This window comes from Triturus cristatus, chromosome 4_1 (genome assembly GCF_964204655.1).
Source record: "Triturus cristatus chromosome 4_1, aTriCri1.1, whole genome shotgun sequence".
NCBI lineage: Eukaryota > Metazoa > Chordata > Amphibia > Caudata > Salamandridae > Triturus > Triturus cristatus.
Window position 1 is genome coordinate 792,578,396 of NC_140585.1, and position 27,920 is coordinate 792,606,315.

At 52.3% G+C, this 27,920-nt stretch overlaps 1 protein-coding gene across 3 annotated transcripts in view; it reads right to left on the bottom strand.

The window, feature by feature from the left end:
• Positions 1–4,329: 4,329 nt before the first annotated feature.
• Positions 4,330–27,920, bottom strand: part of LOC146855547 (uncharacterized) — a 98,181-nt gene continuing 74,590 nt past the window's right edge. For 2 of the 3 annotated variants that reach the window (XR_014980853.1, XR_014980852.1), the window contains one exon: positions 13,387–14,432. Coding sequence is in view for 1 of the 3 variants with exons in the window: in XM_085650623.1 (XP_085506749.1) it covers positions 5,817–6,448; positions 7,219–7,489 (903 nt within the window). In the remaining 2 variants the exon portion in view is untranslated. Of the gene's footprint in view, positions 6,449–7,218; positions 7,490–13,386; positions 14,433–27,920 lie in introns of those variants that run through there. The other variant, XM_085650623.1, reaches the window with a different exon arrangement.

Below are 27,920 nucleotides of genomic sequence, written 5' to 3' on the forward strand. Positions count from 1 at the left end.
GAGTTATCTAACCGTCTGCCCCTAACCTGGGACTGTAGATCGGCAACCCCAGTCTAATAACCAGTAGGTGACCCACAGGACCAATGCATATGGGGTAACTCTGCATCAGGAGCCTGGATCCAGGTACAAAGTAAGGATGCTCCCGGGTATATCTTGGCAATATGGTGTGTAGTCAGGTATGTCCTATTCAGGACGATGAACTGAATATATTTGAAAAGTGAGTTACAGGAGACCTTGTGCACATAGCATAATATTCGCTGCCACTCTGAGTCATGGAGCGGGCGAGCTAGGTCCCCTTCCCATTTTATGCAAAGGGAGCCCGTAGACTGGTTCTGCTGCTGCTGGAGGTGAGCTTTGGGCAACCAACAAACCAGTAGCGATTCCGTATTTTTAACACAAAATAGACAGCGCAGAAATTGTTTCATTAAAGCGTAAATGAGGAAATGCCTAGGAGCATATCTGACTCAGACATAAGGGCCTCAAACATACACAATTCTCCAGCAGTAAATAAATCAGATAGAGTAGAAATACCACGGTCTGCCCACAACCCCAAATGTGTCAGATGGATACAATCGGTGTCAGTCTGTAATCCATTAAGAGGAATAGTTTGAGCATATGGGGAGACATTCGTGAGGATTATCTATGAATGCTGAATACAGTCCAGTGAAGTGAAAAATAATGGCGTTTTGAGGACAATAATACCAAATTAAGACACCAGGAGCTACAATCCCGCACAGAGAGGACAGTTTCATACAGTGAACAACCTGCCAACCAATGTGCAGGCCATTGAAGCTGTGCTGTGAGATGATGCTGCTCAATATCCAGGAGCCGCACCCTGCCCACCTAGGCTAAGGGCCTGATTTAGATCCTGGCGGATGGGTTACTCCATCACGAAGGTGACAGATATCCCATCTGCAGAAATAGAAATCCCATTAAATCTAAAGAACTGGCAAGCTCACCTGGGATTTTCTGCTCTCTACTACTTCTGCTCTCTACTGATGAAGAGCTAAACCGAGAAACACAAGTCTTGAGATAACAGCACTACCTGCACCAACTTTGGTGAACAACTACAGACACATTAAAGTAAGCCACCTGGTGGGAGCCAATGGAGACTCACCGCTGTGCGGAATGACATCAGGTCTGCCATACAAATCAGGATGCCCCAAACAGCCAGTCGCACTGCAGCGGAGAAACCGCCCAACCAGAGATGGCGGAAGCTCGACAGCAGGGCGCGATACCAGATTCCCGGTCCATTCCACCCGGCCCTGACCGCCATGGATCCAGCTCTACTCGTCTTCCCGGTGCTGTACCTGATACATCACCAGCAAATCATGCACCGTCGCAGATGCCGCCTGAGGTACGCAATAACACAATTCCGCACACAACCACAACACACAACTCATGGGCTGATACAGGGTCCCTGTCCACACCAGACACACTGGTGGGGACAGGAACACATCCATAAGTGTACCCAAACATGTCCTACCTGGCACCAAATCAACCCTCCGCATCCAGGTCACCAAACTACCGCGATCATGAGGTAATGTCCCGGTCACGTCACCGCAGTGGTGAAGACGCGGGAAACCATGCGCACAATGCAGGAGGCAGGGCCAGGGCCAGGCATGGGCAGTGCACAAAGATCACAGGGCCACACCTCCACCCTCCACACACTAGGCCCCTCAACATGAAGGGACATGCCATGTGCACCTCATGTGCACCCACATGCACAACAACTAGCTAGGTGAATCCACACCCTGCACCACAAAACAATCAACTAGGGAGACAGCCACAGCAGGAGTGGCTGCAGAGGAACACACAGCACAGAAGCATGGCCCAGGGCAACCCACACACCACCACAACACCACACACATGGCAAGACAACTGAGTCCAAGCACAAAGGAACACACACAGAGAATGAACAACCACTCCACTGGACACACAGCCTGACAAGTCACACAGACATACCCCACACTGACACACAGCCACATACACAGACCACATGCCAGCAGCAATGGAGCACAACATATAGGAAAGCCAAAGTGAGGTGCACACAAATGGAATGCCACGGAGATAACCACCAAGCATGTGTACATCACATGCAAGACAAGGAACAGAGAACAACACCCTCAGACCATCAAAGCACACAAGGCTGGCACATTGAGTGAAGTCAAACCACAGTCACCTCAGTGCAACAACTCAGGGAGACAGCAAGGCAACCCATGTATAGGCACAGGGATGAAAGGAAGGCCCTGAAGTAAAACTGTGAACAGCCACACATATGTATACAATTACTTCACAGGACTATGCCAGCAGCACAACCCACAGGGCCCATTGACACACTCCATGACTGTCAAACACAAGTACGAATCTCCACGCATCCCCCTCCTCACACCTGCAGCACACAACACCAGTGTCAGACACACAGAAGGGTGTCAATAATGTCCAATCAATACACAGACAAACAATCGCACTGCCTGGGGGTATCCACAAACATCACACACACACAGGGATGCCAGAACCAATGTCTGCACAAAAACAACAGCCAAACACATACCTCAACAAAAACACACACAGAACCACAACAAGACCAGACATGACCTGTGCAGCAAAACTGTGGAAAGGCAATGGGAGCACATACAGAACAGGAGTGCACAACCTCATCAGTCAGGAACAATGCACAGACAACATACCACAACACAGACAAGAAGTGCACCAACAAAGAACAACACAGCCACATCAAACACACTACAGATGCACAGGCCAAAACATCACATAGCAAACACAGCAGGACATCAGGGGATGCACACCAGGCAAGGACAAGGCAACATACACCCACAGCACTGCATGCACAACGAGCCATGTGTGCATACACAACACATCAGTCCCACACAGATATGAGTGACACACCATGAACAACCACAACAACAATCAAAACAGCACACTGACAACATCATACTCAGGAACTCAAGCAGCACCTCAAAATACACACATACACCCAACACAACACCCACTGATACACAAGTCTGGGACACAAAAGTGGAAACAACTTGACCAGAGGACTGGGCAGCACAAACACTTGAACTGCATATGAGCAACCATGAGTGCTAAACAGTACAAGAACATCACATATAACTAATTGGGAAAATGTCCTGAGTGGCACATTGCTCCTGGCCAAAGATCTGCACCACAAAGCACAGTGTCACAAATAAAGCACCATGTGACAGCAATGCATGAGAAAACACACCCACAATGTCAGCATGGATCAGCAGGTCTGCACAGTGAGTGCAAACAATATCAAGACACATGGCTGATCAACAAAACACAACACTGAATTGCCATTCACACACTCTGCATTCTCACAATTGCCAAAAACAACAAGTAGGAGTCAGCCTCAGGGTTGAACAATCCAAACAACAGGCAACCAACTCATGGGTAACACATGTGTGTAGTTGACATTGCAGGGGCACACACACATCAACACTACCAACAAAGTCACCCCCTGCACACTGCACACTTCTTGACCACCCAAGTGCACACATTGAAAGTAACCAATGTGACTAGGATGACTGACCATCACAAGATGAGCATACACCTACACTGCTGGGCACACATGAAAGCAAGAACACACATACATGATGACCCTGGCCAGCCTGCCTGCAATCCTGTGGATAGAATCCCCCTATGTAGTAGCAGTGCCCCCAAACCAGACATGTGTACAATATAGCCAACATGAGCAAAGAATGAATATGATAACGGTATGTCATCTAAAAACAACATCATTGCACCCACAAGTATTAGAGTCAGGAAGAACTGAAGTCTCTGTCAACCCTGTGAAAATAGAATAAGTGAGACAAGCCATTGGCAAAGTTGAAGTGGCACACAAGCATGTGTCACAGTAAACCATACACACACAGAAAAAACTTTATTTAGTAAGGACGCAAACAAAACTGACAACAGGAGCAACTGTCTTTATTCACATATTGCACAGATAGGCACCAAGATTAGAGAAGAGCAAGGCACACAATGCACAGTATGTCCATGAAAAGTAGCACAGGCAAGGGGAAAACAGCAAAGCCAGTGGCCAGTCCAAGGTGCAGAGTATGTCCATGAGAAGCTGCACAGGCAAGGGGGAAAAAACAAGCCCAGTGGCCAGTCCAAAGTGCACAGTATGTCCATGAGAAGTTGCACAGGCAAGGGGAAATCAGCAGCAAGGCCAGTGGCCAGTCCAAGGTGCAGAGTATGTCCATGAGAAGCTGCACTGGCAAGGGGAAATCAGCAAGGCCAGTGGCCAGTCCAAGGTGCAGAGTATGTCCATGAGAAGCTGCGCAGGCACGGGGAAAACAGCAAGGCCAGTGGCCAGTCCAAGGTGCAGAGTATGTCCATGAGAAGCTGCACAGGCAAGGGGGAAAAAACAAGCCCAGTGGCCAGTCCAAAGTGCACAGTATGTCCATGAGAAGCTGCACAGGCAAGGGGAAAACAGCAGTGAGCGACAAGGCCAGTGGGCAGAACAAAGTGCAGAGTGAGACCATGAGAAGCTGCACAAGCAAGGGGCACACAGCAGTGAACGATAAGGCCAGTGGGCAGGACAAAGTGCAGAGTGAGACCATGAGAAGCTGCACAGGCAAGGGGCACACAGCAGTGAACAACAAGGCCAGTGGGCAAGACAAAGTGCAGAGTGAGACCATGAGAAGTTGCACAGGCAAGGGGCACAAAGCAGTAAACAACAAGGCCAGTGGGCAGGACAAAGTACAGAGTGAGACCATGAGAAGCTGCACAGGCAAGGGGCACCCAGCAGTGAACGACAAGGCCAGTGGGCAGGACAAAGTGCAGAGTGAGACCATGAGAAGCTGCACAGGCAAGGGGCACACAGCAGTGAACAACAAGGCCAGCGGGCAGGACAAAGTGCAGAGTGAGTCCATGAGAAGCTGCACAGGGAATGTGTGCGACTGCACCCTGCCATGGTCAGCAACACAGTCAGGGGGTAACAATGGGCAGTACAGGCACCGCTGTAGGAGAGATAGGTGTGTGAGGGTGACTACCACTCAGACTTGGCTGTCAGTTGGACTGGGAGCTGGCTGTGTGTCGGGGACAGTTGGAGCACTTGACCTGGGAGAGAGAGTCCCAGCTGAGGTAGAGGCATCAGTGGCTTAGGAAGTCGGAGGGCTGCTTGGACCAGGTGGTGTAGTGGCACGTGGAGGTGGAGCCTTGCTGACGTGAGACACAGTGTGGGTGGGAGATTGTGGAGGGGTGCTTTTTCACTATTTGGGGATTTTAAATGGCTTCCCTGTCTTGGGGTTAGTGGGAGGTGGCGTAGACACAACAGGCACACTCACCACCAAAGCAGCATCAGGTGCATACGCTGGCCCTCCCTCTGGGGACGTGCTGGATGCAGCGGTACGCTTCGCCTGCCCTTGCCTTTGCCCCTCCATCCCGTTACCCAGGTGTACCCCCTACAGTGCCCTCCTTTCCCTGCTTCACTGGGCTTGGAATGGGAGTCGAGGTAGTGGGTGAATAAGCCTTTGAGCCCTTCTTATGTGTACCCTTGTCAGGCACCGCCTTCTCAGTGACCAAGGAAACACTCTGCTTGTCTTTGCGAGACACTTTTGGGACAGGAGAGTCCTTGTCTGGGGATGCCTCTGAGGCATGTGAGCCTGCGGCCTGCTTCTTGCTTTATGTCCCTTGGTGTCACCTGACGGGCTTTTGCCTTTTTGCTCTGGGGTGGCTTTAGTTTTCTGTGGGGATGGTGTCTGCTCCCTGGACCGCGTGGGCTGCTGCTGCTGCTGTGTGCTATGTGTGCTGTATCGTGACCTTGAGGTTTATGGAGCGTGGTCACTATCGTCAGATGTGGCCACTGGCATGGGGGTGGACAAAGGGACTGGAGCTGGACTATGAGATTGTGCCAGTTGAAGGACTGCCGTCACTGTGGATGACAAAGACTGGACAGTCCGGTGCAGCCCACCCACGTCTGAATGTATGCCCTCCATGAAAGCAACCACCTGTGCCAATTTTTTGTCGTGGTCTATGAATGCATTGAGGAGAGCTGTCCGGCCTACACACAGCTGGCGCAAAAGGTCCTCAGACTCAGCACTGATGGCATCAGGGGGGACAGGGGCAAGGGCAGCTATGCCTGGGGTGAAGGACACTCTTCCCCTCTTACTGGGGCAAGCACGGGCAGCACCAGAGGAAGTGGCTGTGTGGGTGGGCACTGTTCGCTGTGTGGTGGAAGATGATGCAGAGTCCCCGTTCCCTGTGCCCGCCAACATGGATGCATCACCGCTGACATCAGATGACGTTGAACTTTGCGTCTCTGGCTGTGATTCCTCCAGCAGACTCCTATCCCCCTCCAAGGCGATGGTCACATCTGTGTCACTGGGCTCCTGTGCAGCTGTTGTGCTTGTTTCCCCACCACTGGTGTTCGTCCCCTGTCCCTCCGTGACCACGGGAGATGCTGCATGAGAGAAAGAGATGTAGGGTCAGTTCAGTGTCAGCAACATTACAAACATATGCAAGCAAAGCATCACTGAAGATGACTAAATCTACATATTGCACACCACCCTGTGCAATCACATTGTGCTAACTCACTTTATTGACTCAAACAGTGCGCATAAACAAGAAAATCAGGCATAAGTGAGCCATGTGAGGACCACACAGCACAACAGACTGCTGGTGGCTCAGTTCAACCAGACGCACAAATAGCTCAGAGCACACATAGGGCCATGATGGGGGCAAGGATGAAGCCTACAACATATTGCCACTGTCAGATCTGGATGGAGCAGGAGGGTACAACACAGATACAGACTACAACATGACATTCCACAATAAACATGAGCCCATGCCATCCACCATGTTGTCCTTTGGGGCACAACTACTGTTGCACATTGGCATCAGATGTCTACACTTCACAAATCTGAGGTCAGGCAATGCATGCATTGATGAAAGCACACTCAGAACAGGCACACTGCCGTTCACTTCCATGGGATTTCCCAGACTACCCCAATGCAGACCTGAAACCCACGACTCAGAATGCAATGGAAATGCTCAGTACTCAAATTACATTAGGAAGTACAGGTAGGGCAAAAGCATGACAGCTGCACCCAGCACAGAGGCCACTCACAAGCCACTGCATCAAACTACCAACATCACATAGGCCAGCGCTGGCACAGGCTGTGTACACATGCAGCCACTCACAGCCAAAGTCACCCTTACTAGAATACTCACCCATAGCTTGCTGCTGATGCTCCTTCAAACGTACATCCAGGTCAGGCTGTGTCACGGCCAAGGTGCGGACCATCAGTGGTGTCATGCTGCGCCATGTCAACCTGCCAGTGCGAGGGAGCAGCCCCAAGGTCATCTCTGCCACGTTCTTTGCCAGCCGGCTGATGTTGTCCCATCTCTTGTGCCAGTGGGTGCGCCGTCGGTTTGAGACACCCAGAGCCCGCACCTTGGCCTCAATGGCCCTACACACAGCCTTACGATGGTGTACCTTGAGCTGCAGGCATGGGAGACAAGAGGGGGAAATGATCAGTGACACAGTGTTATGTAACAAAATCCCTCAGGACATTAGTATGATAATGGCTCATCACAAATCCACTGATCTGTTTTTCTGAGACAAAAATGCATCTCACATTCTACATTTGCATGGGAAAAGCATACGTAAATGCATGCAGGTGTGAGGGGGTAGACAATACCTGCACATTTCATACACATGCAGGATGCCAGCACAGAAAGCCATGTGTAGTTTGCCCACATCTACTGTCCATATCTAGGTTGAGCAAGACATACATCACATATCAACATGGGTATAGGGGTAGACTCACTGTGTCCAAGACTGCGCAGCCCTCAATGTCCCTTCCCTGTGAATAGATAACTGTGTCATGGATGTCACATTGAGGGACATGATCTCACAAACCCACAGGCCTGTCATGTGCAATGTACAGTACAGAGATGGCTCATTGCTAGAGTGCAATGAGATGAGACACATGTAAAACTCTGTAAGTTCTATGATCTGTCCTTGTCATTTTGGGCGGTGACTGTGCAGGCCATGTGGGCTCACACGGAGATGGACAACAGGGAACCACACAGCCATTCACACAAGCAATCACTGTCCTGATGCTTGCGTTACCAACTTGCAGAGTCACTGTATGGCTGACAAGACAACACATGTCCCTCAAATATTGATCTGCAGGCAGGGAAACGTGGTGCACACCCCTTCCCACTGGAGAAAGCATGTTAGGCAGCGCATGATACGACCCCACACCCTCAGGCACATACTGCATCAGACCAACTACATGTGTGCTCCCCCTGTACTCTCACCTCCCTGTTGAAGACTCACCACAATATTAGGGGCACCATATAGCCTTGGGTACTGTGTGAGCACCTCGTCCACCAGGACCTCCAGCTCCTCGCTGGTGAAGGGACTGGCACAGATCTTCTCAGTCCTTGCCATCACTGTGGACATGAGACAGCACCGGCAGCAGCAGCAGGCGAGGGGTCTCATGCAGCAGTCCCTGGAGGCAGCAGCAGGTGATGGGTCTCAAGCAGCAGTCCCTGGAGGCAGCAGCAGGTGAGGGGTCTCAGGCAGCAGTCCCTGGAGGCAGCAGCAGGTGATGGGTCTCAAGCAGCAGTCCCTGGAGGCAGCAGCAGGTGATGGGTCTCAGGCAGCAGTCCCTGGAGGCAGCACCAGAAGGTGAGGGGTCTCAGGCAGCAGTCTCTGGAGGCAGCAGCAGGTGATGGGTCTCAGGCAGCAGTCCCTGGATGCAACAGCAGATGAGGGGTCTCAGGCAGCAGGCTCTGGGAGCAGTGGAAATGTGAGGCTCTCTCCCACCCATATATATCCCACCTGGGGTCGTTTCAGTGGTGCTAAGGTGCTGCAATTGGTGTTCCAGGTCTGCCTTTTTCAAATTCATCCAATGACCGGCTCCGCGGTGGTGGAGCACGCCTACCGCGATTTTCAAAATTGCATCATGCTACCGCGATTGCACTTCCCATTGAATGGAAGGGCATGGTCCATGGCGGTGACACACCGCTGGTGCCAGGAGGTGGCTACTGGGATTTGAGTGCCATAAATTGATATGGGTGGCCGGGATTTGGGTGGCGGAGCATGCCAACCGCCATTTAGCGATACATATGTACCTATCACTACTGCGATTGTGTCATGGTCCATGGCGGTGACACACCGCAGGTGCCAGGTGGTAGCTACCGGGATTTGGGGGCCATACATTGACATGAGTGACCGGCATTTGGGTGGCGGCGCATGCCAACCGCCATTTAGCGATGCATATGTACCTATCCCTACCGCGAGTGTGTCTTGTGCATTTGCGGTGACACACCGCTGGTGCCAGGCGGTTGCTTCCGCGATATGGGTGCCATACATCGAATATTCTGGCCGTGATTTTGGTGGCGGAGTATGCCAACCGCCATTAGAAGCTATGTATATGCCTATCCCTACCGCAATTGTGTCTTGTGCATTGGCGGTGACACACCGCTGGTGCCAGGCGGTTGCATCCGCGATATGGGTGCCATACATTGCATATACTGGACGTGATTTTGGTGGCAGAGCATGCCAACCGCCATTTGAAGCTATCTATATGCCTAACCCTACCGCGAGTGAGTCTTGTGCATTACAAAACACACTCGCGGTAGTGATAGGCATATAGATAGCTTCAAATGGCGGTTGGCATGCTCCGCCACCAAAATCACGGCCAGTATGGGTGGTCACTACGACGAGGCTGCAGCATCACATTGTTGACTCTGTGCGTTATTGGGTTTTTGGAGCGCGTTTCAGGCACCTATGGACACATCATGCTGTGCCAATATCAATGGTAATTTATGGACTTAGAACAGTGGACACTTACATTTAATCATGGCACTGGATGTCATTGATACGGTCTCCTGTTACGAATGACAGCCTTTACATAATATCTACCACCAAATGCCACACTGTAATTCCTAATGTTACACAACAATTACCCCCAGTTTCATACCTGACACCATACATGAACCCCAATTTCATATTGGAGCCCATATGTCACCCTAAATTTCAATATTTACTCATAATTTAAATATGAATGTCATCACTGAACACATGTCACCCTGTTGTCATTTTGGCAAGACCAATTACAGCCTTCATGTAATGTTGTTTGACACACTAGCAACTCCTACAGTGTATGTCCACATGTACGTGTGGGTGATCTACATGCTCAAGGATGTTAAGTAAATCAGCACCACACTTGGCATACTCTACATTCTTATTCTTTGTCACTTGGTATATGCCTTAGTGGATATTTTGTCTACATGTCTGCCACCTGTAACCACAGTGACTTGTTTTGTTGTGTCTGGTATGTGCTCATGTTGTTGGGACTGTCGTATGTGATTTTGTCACATGTATATTTCCACAATGGTGAGTTTGTTGATATTGGATTTGAGTTGTGTGGTAAGTTCCATTGGTACTCACCAACAACTAGTGCATTTCCATTGTTCACATCCAGAATTTTGCGTTGGATGATGGACTGTATGCAAAATTGGGGATAGTGCTCACTGCCTGCAAAGTTTGATATGGCATTTGTGAACAGTCAACGGTGCTCCACTATTGCCTACACATTGATGGAATGGGTGTGCTTTGATTGGCAGTAATTGTGTGCAGTGTTGCTAGGTTGCACAAGTAGGACACGTGTGCAGTCAATTGCCACCAACACGAGTGTATGTGCCAGCTATGGCGTGGTAGCCTTGCTTGCTCACAAGCTGTTCCTGCGCAGTGTGGGTGAACTGAATGTGCTGGTGAATCAAGATGATGAGAGCATCCAAGACAGGTGAGTTGTACCTTGATAGGGCTTCCTGTGAGACTCATCCAACTCTTACTTTTGTTCATATGAAGGTACCAGTGGCCACCAAGTGATGAACAGCCAGCAGCTTTCTCTGTGGAGGGATGTTGATTGTCCGCTGTGTCGGTCCTGCCAGCCTGTGGGGAATGTGGCTTTGGAACATGTGGTGTGAAATTACATCCGCTGATGTCATGTGTCTGAGGCTATTGTGCATTTGTAAGGCACCCAGTCTATTCATGCGCTGACTTGTTGGTATACTGGGTTGGGTTTGTCCTGGTAGTGTTGTGGGTTGGTGTAGTGGCACTGTTGTGTCTCCAAGCAATTGGATGATTATCTCCATGGCATCTGCTGTAGTTCATATGTGTCTTTGGGCAGTGCTACCTTCATACTGCATGTCATTGTTCTACTTAAGAGCAGAATAAAGGTTGTCTACAGTCCCTGCTGACCACATACCTTTGACAATCTGTCTGCTTGTTGAGAGTATTGGGCAGTGGTGTAATGGTGGCTTGTTACACGGGTACACCTACTCTGCAAATGCTCTGCATTATCTGTCACTGTCAAACTTTGAATTGTAATTAGCAGCAGATATGGCCTGTCTACTGATGACAGTGGATATTAGCACATGCTTGTGAATATGTATGTGAATGTCTCTGAACTTGTGTGGATTTTAAGTGGCCTGAATCCAAAACAGTCCTACTGAACTAGCCACATTGTGTTGTTAATGTGTCCCCTGTCATGATTGCACAAGAAGGTGTGGCAGGTACAGCAGCCACGTGGAAGCCAGCAGTGTCTCTGCTTCCCCCATGTCCTGTATCATATACTCTCAGGGCTGGGTACACAAGAGCTTGAAATGTAACTATTAGCATTTACAGAGACAGTTTCCATGTTGGTTCTACTCACTGTGCAAATACAGAACAGGTGTACGAATATTTTGTACAAGGTGGCACAACATATTACTTGCGCTGTATGCTTTAAGTGATGCCAGTCAATGTTAGCACTGTGACAGGAAAAATTTACGATTTTGGGCACATCTAATTGTGTGTTGCAATGACGTGTCCCCTTTCATCTCACCTAGGAGGCGACCTAATGTGTATCGTCCCTTCACCCTGCTGGCTGACATGGAGGATAATGACGTAATACGCCGATTCCGTCTGGACAGAACAAACCTACCAGACCTATGTGCAATGTTGGAGCCACACCTGCGTCCTTACAGGACATATCCAACAGCACTCACAGCAACGTCAAAGGTGATGGCGTTCCTGCATTTCTTGGCTACTGGGTCATTCCAGAACACGGTGGGCATTGCAGGGGGTATGTCTCAACCAACCTTCAGCATTGTGCTACGGGATGTCCTGTTGGCTATGATGTAATACAAGGACCGATTCATACATTTCCACAGGAGGCAGGAATTGGCAAATGTATAGGGTGATTTTTATGCACTTAGACACATACCTAATGTTGTTGGTGCAATAGACTGCACACATGTTGGCCTGGTTCCACCACAGGCACGGGAGCACATATACAGGAATCGGAAACATTTCCATTCCATCAATGTGCAGGTGGTGTGCCAGGCTGCCATGATCATCTCACATGTCTGTGCCAAGTTTTCAGAATTATCCCACGATTCCTACATCATGCACAACAGCATTGTGCCCCAGCTGATGGCCAATCTGCTTCCGGAGCGGGCATGGATTGTGGGTGAGTATGCAGAGTCAAGTCATGTGCTATATGTATGCTATGCTGTCCTCGGCCACAGTTAAGACACTCAATCTGTATGTGTATTTCACACTTAGGTGACTCTGCATATCCCAACGGCCCTTGGATGCTGAGCCCACTACGCAATCCCAGGTCACCAGCTGAAGTCCGCTACAAGAATGCCCATGGGAGGACACGTCAGGTGGTGGAGTGAACATTTGGACTCCTGAAATCGCTTTTTCGCTGCCTGGACAAGACTGGAGGGGCTCTGCTATACTCTCCCAAAAAGGTGTGTCAGATAGTAGTAGCATGCTGCATGCTACACAACCTGGCCTTGCGAAAAGGGATCCCCTTGATCCTGGATGATGATGACCAGCCGCAGCCCCGACCTGCAAACCCATAAATGTCGAGTGACGAGGATAGTGGAGAGGAGGAAATTGTCGACCAGCGTCAACAGCTCATCAACAACTACTTCACTTGAAGGTGAGTGACAATGTACAACGGGGCCGTTGTCTGCTGATGTTGTGCTTGGTGAAAAGGTCTATGTGAGCTTTGTGACTGCAGCCTGTTGTTGAGTCAGTGCTGGCTGCAAATGTGTTGGGAACAGGGTAGTTTGGCACAGCTACTTGATGTCTATGTCGGTACTGTTGCTCATTGTAATGTGTGCAGATTGGAGTACCTTGATGACAAGTGTTGTGCGATGGTTGATAGGCCACCACCTGAGTAGCGACTAATGTTCTGTTGTGTTTTCCTAGGTCCCTTCAGCTTCTACTTGCCTGCAGAGAATCCCTGCTCCTGTGACATTGTATTCATGGGTAACATTGTACATACTGTGATCAACATGGAGCAGACACAACTATATTGGTGCGTGATTAGTGTTTATTTACAATGGGTATCTATGAGAGGGAAGTGGATATTTACATTAAATGTGAATGGTGAATCAATGATTTGACAGGGATGGTAGATGAGACAATTGATTAAGCATCACATTGATGTGGTGACACAGCCCAACAGACGGATGCTATTTCCATGGCAGTGTGGGTGAGGACAGTATACAAAATCAATGACAGGGTGAAGAGGGGTGCCATCATGGCTGGCTCCTTGACTGGAGTATGGCAGGTGCTTTGCACGGGATACTCCCAAGGATTTCTTCAGACGGCCCCTTGATCTTTTGGCAGGGGGGACACAGGTGCAGGCTCAAGGGAGTCTGAGGAGTCCCCCCTCTCCGTGACCGCAGGGGAGGATGTGGAACTGTCATCCTGTGGGCCACCGGAGGGAGGTGGAGGTGTTGGTTGTGCCGCAGGCCTGTCCCTCAGTACTGCCACTAGCTGGCCCAAGAGGTCCACGATTTGGCCCGTGCGGTCCACAAGTTGGCCCATGCGGTTGTCTATGGACCTCAGCATCTGTTGTTGCTCACGGGCTTCTTGCTGAGCCTGTCCCATTTGTCCCTGGGCCCGTTCATAGGCCCCAACAACTCTGGTGATGTTTGCCAGGGCTTCGGTCCCAGTGTCCTGTTGGCTTCGAGTACCAGTAGGCTTCCCACCTGGCCTGCTGTCACGGACCTGTTGCCACACCACTGTAGGCACCCGCCTACTCTCCCTGACCTCTGCAGTTGCTGGGGTGGTTATCCTCTGGGGCAGGGTGAGTGTTGCAGGCAGCAGTGGTAGTGGTGGTGGTGGTGATGGTGGTGGTGGTGGTGGCACAGGTCGTTCCAGCAGGGGTCAGCATTGATGTTGTTGCTGAGTGGAGGGGCAGTGGGGGCCTGGGACAGATTGCGCCCTGGCACAGCAGATGGGTCGGCTTGGACCTCCACCTCCTCAGTATCCTCGTAATCCGCATCAGAGTGTCCATGTTCCGGGGGAGGGGACTGGCTCTGCAGGTTGAGGTTGTCGTCCTCTGCAGTCAGTTGCTGGTCACCTGTGGGATAGAGGGTAGATGGTCATTGACTTACACCCCTCAAGCCTGCTGTGTTTGATGTCTCTTATTTACATGTTATGCTACACACAGTTAAGTATTTCACACATTGTATGTCTGCACAGTGATGTGCGTCATGACATGATGTGGAGTTACATTCATTATTTTCCATGGTGTGACATGTAATTGGATACCATGCCCCACATGTAGGATTTCTTATTACGATGAAAGGTTGTCATCTGACAACTGGCGTCAATACAACTTGATGTGAAGCATCTTTGCTGATTACTCTGCCTGGCAGCCATTACATGTGCGCATGAACTAGCCATTGTCATATCATGCCTACCTTTGTCATGTCCTGTGCTTGGATTTCTTTGTACAACAGACCATGCTTGTTTAGTTTTCCTATGGTCCTTCATGCTCAGCACCCATGGAAGGTACAGATGACATTTGGGGCAGTGCATGTATGGTCCCGGATTTGCGTACACATGATTTTTGGGGAGTCACAGTTACGTACGCTTAGCTGTCTTCATACTGTCAATAGATACATTGTTTGGTTCTATTTTGGTGTGAAGTGAGGCCTTGCGTTGTCATACGGCTCAAAGCTTTTGTTGAGGGATGGTAGGGTGCATGCACTGTCGGCTTACCTGCCCAGTTGTCATTTTGGGGGGTCTTTCTGATACATGCTAAGGGGAGGATAGAGTGCTCCATCCTGCTGAGGGGGGACAGGGGGGCTGGTGGGACTTGTGGAGCAGGCCTCCCTACCCCAAACAGCCCTCCCTGTGAAGATGGCTACCTACCTGTTAGGTGAGGGTGAAGCAGATAATGGTTGACACATGCTTCTGGGTGGGGTGTAGTGCTCCATCCTGCTCAGGGGTGGGACAGGGGTGGCTGGTGGGAGATGTAGTGCTGGGTCCCAAGACACATTCCCCCTCCCTGTGAAAATGGCTACCTACCTGTTAGGTGAGGATGAAGCAGAAAATGGCTGACACATGCTTCTGGGTGGGTGTGGAATGCTCCATCCTGCTGAGGGGGGACAGGGGTGGCTGGTGTGAGTTGTGGAGCAGGCCTCCCTACCCCAAACAGCCCTTCCTGTGAAGATGGCTACCTACCTGTTAGGTGAGGGTGAAGCAGACAATGGCTAACTTATGCTTCTGGGTGGGGTGGAGTGTTCCATCCTGCTCAGGGGAGGGACAGGGGTGGCTGGTGGGAGTTGTAGTGCTGGGTCCCAAGACACATTCCCCCTACCTGTGAAGATGGCTACCTACCTGTTAGGTGAGGGTGAAGCAGACAATGGCTGACACATGCTTCTGGGTGGATGTGGAATGCTCCATCCTGCTCAGGGGGGAGAGGGGGGCCTGGTGGGAGTTGTCGAGCAGGCCTCCCTACCCCAAACAGCCCTCCCTGTGAAGATGGCTACCTGCCTGTTAGGTGAGGGTGAAGCATACAATGGGTAACACATGCTTCTGGGTGGGGTGTAGTGCTCCATCCTGCTCAGGAGTGGGGCAGGGGTGGCTGGTGGGAGTTTTAGTGCTGGGTCCCGAGACACATTTCCCCTCCTTGTGAAGATGGCTACCTACCTGTTAGGTGAGGGTGATGCGGATAATGGCTGACACATGTTTCTGGGTGGGTGTGGAATGCTCCATCCTGCTCAGTGGGAACAGGGGGGCCTGGTGGAAGTTGTGGAGCAGGCCTCCCTACCCCAAACAGGCCTCCCTGTGAAGATGGCTACCTACCTGTTAGGTGAGGGTGAAGCAGACAATGGCTGACACATGCTTCTGGGTGGGTGTGGAATGCTCCATCCTGCTGAGGAGGGGGACAGGGGTAACTGGTATGAGTTGTGGAGCAGGCCTCCCTACCCCAAACAGCCCTCCCTGTGAAGATGGCTACCTACCTGCTAGGTGAGGGTGAAGCAGACAATGGCTGACACATGCTTCTGGATGGGTGTGGAATGCTCCATCCTGCTGAGGAGGGGGACAGGGGTAACTGGTATGAGTTATGGAGCAGGCCTCCCTACCCCAAACAACCCTCCCTGTGAAGATGGCTACCTGCCTGCTAGGTGAGGGTGAAGCAGACAATGGCTAACACATGCTTCTGGGTGGGGTGTAGTGCTCCATCCTGCTCAAGGGTGGGACATGGGTGGCTGGTGGGAGTTGTAGTGCTGGGTCCCAAGACACATTCTCCCTCCCTGTGAAGATGGCTACCTACCTGTTAGGTGATGGCGAAGCAGACAATGGCTGACATATGCTTCTGGGTGGGTGCGGAATGCTCCATTCTGCTCAGGGGGGCCTGGTGGGAGTTGTGGAGCAGGCCTCCCTACCCCAAACAACCCTCCCTGTGAAGATGGCTACCTACCTGTTAGGTGAGGGTGAAGCAGACAATGGCGGACATATGCTTCTGGGTGGGTGTGGAATGCTCCATCCTGCTGAGGAGAGGACAGGAGTGCCTGGTGGGAGTTGTGGAGCAGGACTCCCTACCCAAAACCGCTCACTCTGTGAAGATGGCTACCTACCTGTTAGGTGAGGGTGAAGCAGACAATGGCTAACACATGCTTCTGGGTGGTGTGTACTGCTCCATCCTATTCAGGGGTGGGACAGGGGTGGCTGGTGAGAGTTGTAGTGCTGGGTCCCAAGACACATTCTCCCTCCCTGTGAAGATGGCTACCTACCTGTTAGGTGAGGGTGAAGCAGACAATGGCTAACACATGCTTCTGGGTGGGGTGGAGTGATCCATACTGCTCAGGGGTCGGACAGGGGTGGCTGGTGGGAGTTGTAGTGCTGGGTCCCAAGACACATTCCCCCTGCCTGTGAAGATAGCTACCTACCTGTTAGGTGAGGGTGAAGCAGACAATGGCTGATACATGCTTCTGGGTGGGGTGGAGTGCTCCATACTGCTCAGGGGTTGGACAGGGGTGGCTGGTGGGAGTTGTAGTGCTGGGTCCCAAGACACATTCCCCCTCCCTGTGAAGATGGCTACCTACCTGTTAGTGATGGTGAAGCAGACAATGGGTGACACATGCTTCTGGGTGGGTGTGGAATGCTCCATCCTGCTCAGGGGGTACAGGGGGCCTGGTGGGAGTTGTGGAGCAAGCCTCCCTACTCCAAACAGCCCTCCCTGTGAAGATGGCTACCTACCTGTTAGGTGAGGGTGAAGCAGACAATGGCTAACACATGCTTCTGGGTGGGGTGTAGTGCTCCATCCTGCTCAGGGGTGGGACAGGGGTGGCTGGTGGGAGTTGTAGTTCTGGGTCCTAAGAAACATCCCCCCCCTGTGAAGATGGATACCTACCTGTTAGGTGAGGGTGAAGCAGACAGTGACTGACACGTGCTTCTGGGTGGGTGTAGAATGCTCCATCCTGCTGAGGGGGGTACAGGAGTGCCTGGTGGGAGTTGTGGAGCAGGCCTCACCACCCCAAACAGCCCTCTCTGTGAAGATGGCTACCTACCTGTTAGGTGAGGGTGAAGCAGACAATGGCTAACAAATGCTTCTGGGTAGGGTGTAGTGCTCCATCCTGCTCAGGGGTGGGACAGGGGTGGCTGGTGGGAGTTGTAGTGTTGTGTCCCAAGATACATTCCCCCTCCCTGTGAAGATGGCTACCTACCTGTTAGGTGAGGGTGAAGCAGACAATGGCTAACACATGCTTCTGGGTGGTGTGAAGTGGTTCATCCTGCTCAGGGGTGGGACAGGGGTGGCTGGTGGGAATTATAGTGCTTGTTGGCTGGACACATACAACACAGTTGATCTTGGATATCTTTGTGGTGAATCAGGTTGAGTGGAGATTACATCGGTGAGACCTCTGTTGGATATTGTGGTGCTGAATAATGGACTTGGGCCTAGGAGATGTACCTTTGTAGTTCTGCAAGACAGTACATAGCAGTGTGATGGTATAAATTTGTTAGTACTTACCAACCACCACTCCCCCGGCTATTCCTTCAAGACTCTCTGGATGCAGTATGGCAAGCACTCTTCAGGTCATGCCACCGCTTCTGTATTTCCTGCTTGTTGCGGGGGTGGTCCCTACTGCATTGACCTTGTTCACTATCCTCACCCACATTTGGGTTCTGGTGGCTAATGGTGTCTGTTGGACCATGTTACCAAAGAGTTGTGGTTCAACTCTGATTATCTCATCTACCATGACTGTCAACTCTGTTCCTGTGAATTTTGGCATTTTGTGTGGTGCCATGGTGTGTGCTGTGCTGATGTTTTGGGGGTGCAGTTGTGAGAGTGGTGTGGGTGGTGTAGGTGGTGTGTGTGTGTGTCGTGGTGGTGGTGTGATGTGTGCAGTTTTGCCTCTCCTTTGTGCTCTGGTGGGTCCTTCATTGTGTAGTTTTGCAAAGGATTGTGGTCAGGGAAGGGGCTGGTTTTATGCTCAGCTATGTGGGTGTGGCTAGCTAGCGTAATGCTGTCAGGTGTGTTGTGTGGGTTGTCCTGTGATTTGTTGTTTTGAATTTGCCATGGCTGTGTGTCATTGGGCTGTTTTAGGTTCATTTGGGGGCAGGGCTAGTTTCCTGTGTGCATTTGGTGGCCTTATTGTGTGTTTTTGTAATCGGACGCCATTTTTTTCACGGAGCCTCCGCAGCGATGGCTATGCTGCAGCCCTTCCGCAGGATATCACATTCAGTAATGTTCAAGACCGCGGTGGTTGGATAAAGCGGAACGTACCGCTGTGGAATCGGGGGAATCATAATGTCACGGGCGGGTACTCCTTGTGCCTGGCGGCGATTTGTTTATTTTTCGCTGCAAATCCGACCGTCGCGGTCGGATTTTCACCAGCTCTGCTGGTTACAGGCAGATTTTCGATGCCTCTTACCACAGCGGTCGGAATATTTTGGCGGTTTATTATAATCTGACCGGCGTTTTTCCCGCTGGTCCGGCGGCGGCGGTCTTTTCCCACTACCATGGCGGTCGGCGTGGTTTTCCTACCGTCATCGTAATCGGCCCCCAAGTATCTTTGTATTCCTTGTTCAATATATCCCCTGCTCAGGGGTGGGACATGGGTGGCTGGTGGGAGTTGTAGTGCTGGGTCCCAAGACACATTCTCCCTCCCTGTGAAGATGGCTACCTACCTGTTAGGTGATGGTGAAGCAGACAATGGCTGACACATGCTTCTGGGTGGGTGCGGAATGCTCCATCCTGCTCAGGGGGCATGGTGGGAGTTGTGGAGCAGGCCTCCCTATCCCAAACAGCCCTCCCTGTGAAGATGGCTACCTACCTGTTAGGTGAGGGTGAAGCAGACAATGGCGGACATATGCTTCTGGGTGGGTGTGGAATGCTCCATCCTGCTGAGGGGGGGGACAGGGGTGGCTGATGTGAGTTGTGGAGCAGGCCTCCCTACCCCAAACAGGCCTCCCTGTGAAGATGGCTACCTACTTGTTAGGTGAGGGTGAAGCAGACAATGGCTAACACATGCTTCTGTGTGGGGTGTAGTGCTCCATCCTGCTCAGGGGTGGCTGGTGGGAGTTGTAGTGCTGGGTCTCAAGAAACATTCCCCCTCCCTATGAAGATGGCTACCTACCTGTTAGGTGAGGGGGAAGCAGACAATGGCTGACACATGTTTCTGGGTGGGTGTGGAATGCTCCATGCTGCTCAGGAGAGGGGACGGGGGGGCCTGGTGGGAGTTTTGGAGCAGCCCTCCCTACCTCAAACAGCCCTCTCTGTGAAGAAGGCTACCTACCTGTTAGGTGAGGGTGAAGCAGACAATGGCTAACACATGCTTCTGGGTGGGGTGTAGTGCTCCATCCTACTCAGGGGTGGGACAGGGGTGGCTGGTGGGAGCTGTAGTGCTGGGTCCCAAGACATTCCCCCTCCCTGTGAAGATGGCTACGTACCTGTTAGGTGAGGGTGAAGCAGACAATGGCTGACACATGCTTCTGGGTAGGTGTGGAATGCTCCATCCTGCTGAGGGGAGGACAGGAGTGCCTGGTGGGAGTTGTGGAGCAGGCCTCCCTACCCCAAACCGCTCTCTCTGTGAAGACGGCTACCTACCTGTTAGGTGAGGGTGAAGCAGACAATGACTAACACATGCTTCTGGGTGGGGTGTAGTGCTCCATCCTATTCAGGGGTGGGACAGGGGTGGCTGGTGAGAGTTGTAGTGCTGGGTCCCAAGACACATTCCCCCTCCCTGTGAAGATGGCTACCTACCTGTTAGGTGAGGGTGAAGCAGACAATGGCTAACGCATGCTTTTGGGTGGGGTGGAGTGCTTCATCCTTCTCAGGGGTGGGATAGGGGTGGCTGGTGGGAATGATAGTGCTTGTTGGCTGGACACATACAACACAGTTGATGTTGGGTACCTTTGTGGTGAATCAGGTTGAGTGGAGATTACATCTGTGAGACCTCTGTTGGATATTGTGGTGCTGAATAATGGACTTGGGCCTAGGAGGTGTACCTTTGAAGTTCTGCAAGACAGTACATAGCAGTGTGATGGTATCCATTTGTTAGTACTTACCAACCACCACTCCCCCGGCTATTCCTTCAAGACTCTCTGGATGCAGTATGGCAAGCACCTTCTCCTCCCACGCAGAGTATGGTTTTGGTAGAATGGGAGGGCCTCCGCCAGTCCCCTCAGCCAGCTCATGGTTCTAGGCCCTCTTCTTCTTGACAACACTCTTCAGGTCATGCCACCGCTTCTGTATTTCCTGCTTGTTGCGGGGGTGGTCCCTACTGCCTTGACCTTGTTCACTATCCTCACCCACATTTGGGTTCTGGTGGCTAATGGTGTCTGTTGGACCATGTTACCAAAGAGTTGTGGTTCAACTCTGATTATCTCATCTACCATGACTGTCAACTCTGTTCCTGTGAATTTTGGCATTTTGTGTGGTGCCATGGTGTGTGCTGTGCTGATGTTTTGGGGGTGCAGTTGTGAGAGTGGTGTGGGTGGTGTAGGTGGTGTGTGTGTGTGTCGTGGTGGTGGTGTGATGTGTGCAGGTTTGCCTCTCTTTTGTGCTCTGGTGGGTCCTTCATTGTGTAGTTTTGCAAAGGATTGTGGTCAGGGAAGGGGCTGGTTTATGCTCAGCTATGTGGGTGTGGCAAGCTAGCGTAATGCTGTCAGGTGTGTTGTGTGGGTTGACGTGTGATTTGTTGTTTTGAATTTGCCATGGCTGTGTGTCATTGGGCTGTTTTAGGTTCATTTGGGGACAGGGCTAGTTTCCTGTGTGCATTTGGTGGCCTTATTGTGTGTTTTTGTAATCGGACGCCATTTTTTTCACGGAGCCTCCGCAGCGATGGCTATGCTGCAGCCCTTCCCCAGGATATCACATTTAGTAATGTTCACGACCGCGGCGGTCGGATACAGCGGAACGTACCGCTGTGGAATCGGGGGTATCATAATGTCACGGGCGAGTACTCCTCGTGCCTGGCGGCGATTTGTTTATTTTTCGCTGCAAATCCGACCGTCGCGGTCGGATTTTCACCAGCTCTGCCGGTTACAGGCAGATTTTCGATGCCTCCTACCACCGAGGTCGGAATATTTTGGCGGCTTATTATAATCTGACCGGCGTTTTTCCCGCTGGTCCGGCGGGGTAAGTCTTTTCCTGCTACCATGGCGGTCGGTATGGTTTTCCGACCGCCATCGTAATCGGCCCCCAAGTATCTTTGTATTCTTTGTTCAATATATGCCCTGCTCAGGGGTGGGACATGGGTGGCTGGTGGGAGTTGTAGTGCTGGGTCCCAAGACACATTCTCCCTCCCTGTGAAGATGGCTACCTACCTGTTAGGTGATGGTGAAGCAGACAATGGCTGACACATGCTTCTGGGTGGGTGTGGAATGCTCCATCCTGCTTAGGGGGGCCTGGTGGGAGTTGTGGAGCAGGCCTCCTTACCCCAAACAGCCCTCCCTGTGAAGATGGCTACCTACCTGTTAGGTGAGGGTGAAGCAGACAATGGCGGACATATGCTTCTGGGTGGGTGTGGAATGCTCCATCCTGCTGAGGGGGGGGACAGGGGTGGCTGATGTGAGTTGTGGAGCAGGCCTCCCTACCCCAAACAGGCCTCCCTGTGAAGATGGCTACCTACTTGTTAGGTGAGGGTGAAGCAGACAATGGCTAACACATGCTTCTGGGTGGGGTGTAGTGCTCCATCCTGCTCAGGGGTGGCTGGTGGGAGTTGTAGTGCTGGGTCTCAAGAAACATTCCCCCTCCCTATGAAGATGGCTACCTACCTGTTAGGTGAGGGGGAAGCAGACAATGGCTGACACATGTTTCTGGGTGGGTGTGGAATGCTCCATGCTGCTCAGGAGAGGGGACGGGGGGCCTGGTGGGAGTTTTGGAGCAGCCCTCCCTACCTCAAACAGCCCTCTCTGTGAAGAAGGCTACCTACCTGTTAGGTGAGGGTGAAGCAGACAATGGCTAACACATGCTTCTGGGTGGGGTGTAGTGCTCCATCCTACTCAGGGGTGGGACAGGGGTGGCTGGTGGGAGCTGTAGTGCTGGGTCCCAAGACATTCCCCCTCCCTGTGAAGATGGCTATGTACCTGTTAGGTGAGGGTGAAGCAGACAATGGCTGACACATGCTTCTGGGTAGGTGTGGAATGCTCCATCCTGCTGAGGGGAGGACAGGAGTGCCTGGTGGGAGTTGTGGAGCAGGCCTCCCTACCCCAAACCGCTCTCTCTGTGAAGACGGCTACCTACCTGTTAGGTGAGGGTGAAGCAGACAATGACTAACACATGCTTCTGGGTGGGGTGTAGTGCTCCATCCTATTCAGGGGTGGGACAGGGGTGGCTGGTGAGAGTTGTAGTGCTGGGTCCCAAGACACATTCCCCCTCCCTGTGAAGATGGCTACCTACCTGTTAGGTGAGGGTGAAGCAGACAATGGCTAACGCATGCTTTTGGGTGGGGTGGAGTGCTTCATCCTTCTCAGGGGTGGGATAGGGGTGGCTGGTGGGAATTATAGTGCTTGTTGGCTGGACACATACAACACAGTTGATGTTGGGTACCTTTGTGGTGAATCAGGTTGAGTGGAGATTACATCTGTGAGACCTCTGTTGGATATTGTGGTGCTGAATAATGGACTTGGGCCTAGGAGGTGTACCTTTGTAGTTCTGCAAGACAGTACATAGCAGTGTGATGGTATCCATTTGTTAGTACTTACCAACCACCACTCCCCCGGCTATTCCTTCAAGACTCTCTGGATGCAGTATGGCAAGCACCTTCTCCTCCCACGCAGAGTATGGTTTTGGTAGAATGGGAGGGCCTCCGCCAGTCCCCTCAGCCAGCTCATGGTTCTAGGCCCTCTTCTTCTTGACAACACTCTTCAGGTCATGCCACCGCTTCTGTATTTCCTGCTTGTTGCGGGGGTGGTCCCTACTGCCTTGACCTTGTTCACTATCCTCACCCACATTTGGGTTCTGGTGGCTAATGGTGTCTGTTGGACCATGTTACCAAAGAGTTGTGGTTCAACTCTGATTATCTCATCTACCATGACTGTCAACTCTGTTCCTGTGAATTTTGGCATTTTGTGTGGTGCCATGGTGTGTGCTGTGCTGATGTTTTGGGGGTGCAGTTGTGAGAGTGGTGTGGGTGGTGTAGGTGGTGTGTGTGTGTGTCGTGGTGGTGGTGTGATGTGTGCAGGTTTGCCTCTCTTTTGTGCTCTGGTGGGTCCTTCATTGTGTAGTTTTGCAAAGGATTGTGGTCAGGGAAGGGGCTGGTTTATGCTCAGCTATGTGGGTGTGGCAAGCTAGCGTAATGCTGTCAGGTGTGTTGTGTGGGTTGACGTGTGATTTGTTGTTTTGAATTTGCCATGGCTGTGTGTCATTGGGCTGTTTTAGGTTCATTTGGGGGCAGGGCTAGTTTCCTGTGTGCATTTGGTGGCCTTATTGTGTGTTTTTGTAATCGGACGCCATTTTTTTCACGGAGCCTCCGCAGCGATGGCTATGCTGCAGCCCTTCCCCAGGATATCACATTTAGTAATGTTCACGACCGCGGCGGTCGGATACAGCGGAACGTACCGCTGTGGAATCGGGGGTATCATAATGTCACGGGCGAGTACTCCTCGTGCCTGGCGGCGATTTGTTTATTTTTCGCTGCAAATCCGACCGTCGCGGTCGGATTTTCACCAGCTCTGCCAGTTACAGGCAGATTTTCGATGCCTCCTACCACCGCGGTCGGAATATTTTGGCGGCTTATTATAATCTGACCGGCGTTTTTCCCGCTGGTCCAGCGGGGTAAGTCTTTTCCTGCTACCATGGCGGTCGGTATGGTTTTCCGACCGCCATCGTAATCGGCCCCCAAGTATCTTTGTATTCTTTGTTCAATATATGCCCTGCTCAGGGGTGGGACATGGGTGGCTGGTGGGAGTTGTAGTGCTGGGTCCCAAGACACATTCTCCCTCCCTGTGAAGATGGCTACCTACCTGTTAGGTGATGGTGAAGCAGACAATGGCTGACACATGCTTCTGGGTGGGTGTGGAATGCTCCATCCTGCTTAGGGGGGCCTGGTGGGAGTTGTGGAGCAGGCCTCCTTACCCCAAACAGCCCTCCCTGTGAAGATGGCTACCTACCTGTTAGGTGAGGGTGAAGCAGACAATGGCGGACATATGCTTCTGGGTGGGTGTGGAATGCTCCATCCTGCTGAGGGGGGGGACAGGGGTGGCTGATGTGTGTTGTGGAGCAGGCCTCCCTACCCCAAACAGGCCTCCCTGTGAAGATGGCTACCTACCTGTTAGGTGAGGGTGAAGCAGACAATGGCTAACACATGCTTCTGGGTGGGGTGTAGTGCTCCATCCTGCTCAGGGGTGGGACAGGGGTGGCTGGTGGGAGTTGTAGTGCTGGGTCCCAAGAAACATTCCCCCTCCCTATGAAGATGGCTACCTACCTGTTAGGTGAGGGGGAAGCAGACAATGGCTGACACATGTTTCTGGGTGGGTGTGGAATGCTCCATCCTGCTCAGGAGGGGGGACGAGGGGCCTGGTGGGAGTTGTGGAGCAGGCCTCCCTACCCCAAACAGCCCTCTCTGTGAAGAAGGCTACCTACCTGTTAGGTGAGGGTGAAGCAGACAATGGCTAACACATGCTTCTGGGTGGGGTGTAGTGCTCCATCCTACTCAGGGGTGGGACAGGGGTGGCTGGTGGGAGCTGTAGTGCTGGGTCCCAAGACATTCCCCCTCCCTGTGAAGATGGCTACCTACCTGTTAGGTGAGGGTGAAGCAGACAATGGCTAACACATGCTTCTGGGTGGGGTGGATTGCTCCATCCTGCTCAGGGGTGGGACAGGGGTGGCTGGTGGGAGTTGTAGTGCTGGGTCCCAAGACACATTCCCCCGCCCTGTGAAGATGGCTACCTACCTGTTAGGTGAGGGTGAAGCAGACAATGGCTAACACATGCTTTTGGGTGGGGTGGAGTGCTCCATCCTGCTCAGGGGTGGGACAGGGGTGGCTGGTGGGAGTCTTAGTGCTGGGTCCCAAGACACATTCTCCCTGCCTGTGAAGATAGCTACCTACCTGTTAGGTGAGGGTGAAGCAGACAATGGCTGATACATGCTTCTGGGTGGGGTGGAGTGCTCCATACTGCTCAGGGGTCGGACAGGGGTGGCTGGTGGGAGTTGTAGTGCTGGGTCCCAAGACACATTCCCCCTCCCTGTGAAGATGGCTACCTACCTGTTAGGTGATGGTGAAGCAGACAATGGGTGACACATGCTTCTGGGTGGGTGTGGAATGCTCCATCCTGCTCAGGGGGTACAGGGGGGCCTGGTTGGAGTTGTGGAGCAGGCCTCCCTACTCCAAACAGCCCTCCCTGTGAAGATGGCTACCTACCTGTTAGGTGAGGGTGAAGCAGACAATGGCTGACACATGCTTCTGGGTGGGTGTGAAATGCTCCATCCTGCTGAGGGGAGGACAGGAGTGCCTGGTGGGAGTTGTGGAGCAGGACTCGCTACCCCAATCCGCTCTCTCTGTGAAGACGGCTACCTACCTGTTAGGTGAGGGTGAAGCAGACAATGACTAACATATGCTTCTGGGTGGGGTGTAGTGCTCCATCCTATTTAGGGGTGGGACAGGGGTGGCTGGTGAGAGTTGTAGTGCTGGGTCCCAAGAAACATTCCCCCTCCCTATGAAGATGGCTACCTACCTGTTAGGTGAGGGGGAAGCAGACAATGGCTGACACATGTTTCTGGGTGGGTGTGGAATGCTCCATCCTGCTCAGGAGGGGGGACGAGGGGCCTGGTGGGAGTTGTGGAGCAGGCCTCCCTACCCCAAACAGCCCTCTCTGTGAAGAAGGCTACCTACCTGTTAGGTGAGGGTGAAGCAGACAATGGCTAACACATGCTTCTGGGTGGGGTGTAGTGCTCCATCCTACTCAGGGGTGGGACAGGGGTGGCTGGTGGGAGTTGTAGTGCTGGGTCCCAAGACATTCCCCCTCCCTGTGAAGATGGCTACCTACCTGTTAGGTGAGGGTGAAGCAGACAATGGCTAACACATGCTTCTGGGTGGGGTGGATTGCTCCATCCTGCTCAGGGGTGGGACAGGGGTGGCTGGTGGGAGTTGTAGTGCTGGGTCCCAAGACACATTCCCCCGCCCTGTGAAGATGGCTACCTACCTGTTAGGTGAGGGTGAAGCAGACAATGGCTAACACATGCTTTTGGGTGGGGTGGAGTGCTCCATCCTGCTCAGGGGTGGGACAGGGGTGGCTGGTGGGAGTCTTAGTGCTGGGTCCCAAGACACATTCTCCCTGCCTGTGAAGATAGCTACCTACCTGTTAGGTGAGGGTGAAGCAGACAATGGCTGATACATGCTTCTGGGTGGGGTGGAGTGCTCCATACTGCTCAGGGGTCGGACAGGGGTGGCTGGTGGGAGTTGTAGTGCTGGGTCCCAAGACACATTCCCCCTCCCTGTGAAGATGGCTACCTACCTGTTAGGTGATGGTGAAGCAGACAATGGGTGACACATGCTTCTGGGTGGGTGTGGAATGCTCCATCCTGCTCAGGGGGTACAGGGGGGCCTGGTTGGAGTTGTGGAGCAGGCCTCCCTACTCCAAACAGCCCTCCCTGTGAAGATGGCTACCTACCTGTTAGGTGAGGGTGAAGCAGACAATGGCTGACACATGCTTCTGGGTGGGTGTGAAATGCTCCATCCTGCTGAGGGGAGGACAGGAGTGCCTGGTGGGAGTTGTGGAGCAGGACTCGCTACCCCAATCCGCTCTCTCTGTGAAGACGGCTACCTACCTGTTAGGTGAGGGTGAAGCAGACAATGACTAACATATGCTTCTGGGTGGGGTGTAGTGCTCCATCCTATTCAGGGGTGGGACAGGGGTGGCTGGTGAGAGTTGTAGTGCTGGGTCCCAAGACACATTCCCCCTCCCTGTGAAGATGGCTACCTACCTGTTAGGTGAGGGTGAAGCAGACAATGACTAACACATGCTTCTGGGTGGGGTGGAGTGCTCCATCCTGCTCAGGGGTGGGACAGGGGTCTCTGGTGGGAGTTGTAGTGCTGGGTCCCAAGACACATTCCCCCTGCCTGTGAAGATAGCTACCTACCTGTTAGGTGAGGGTGAAGCAGACAATGGC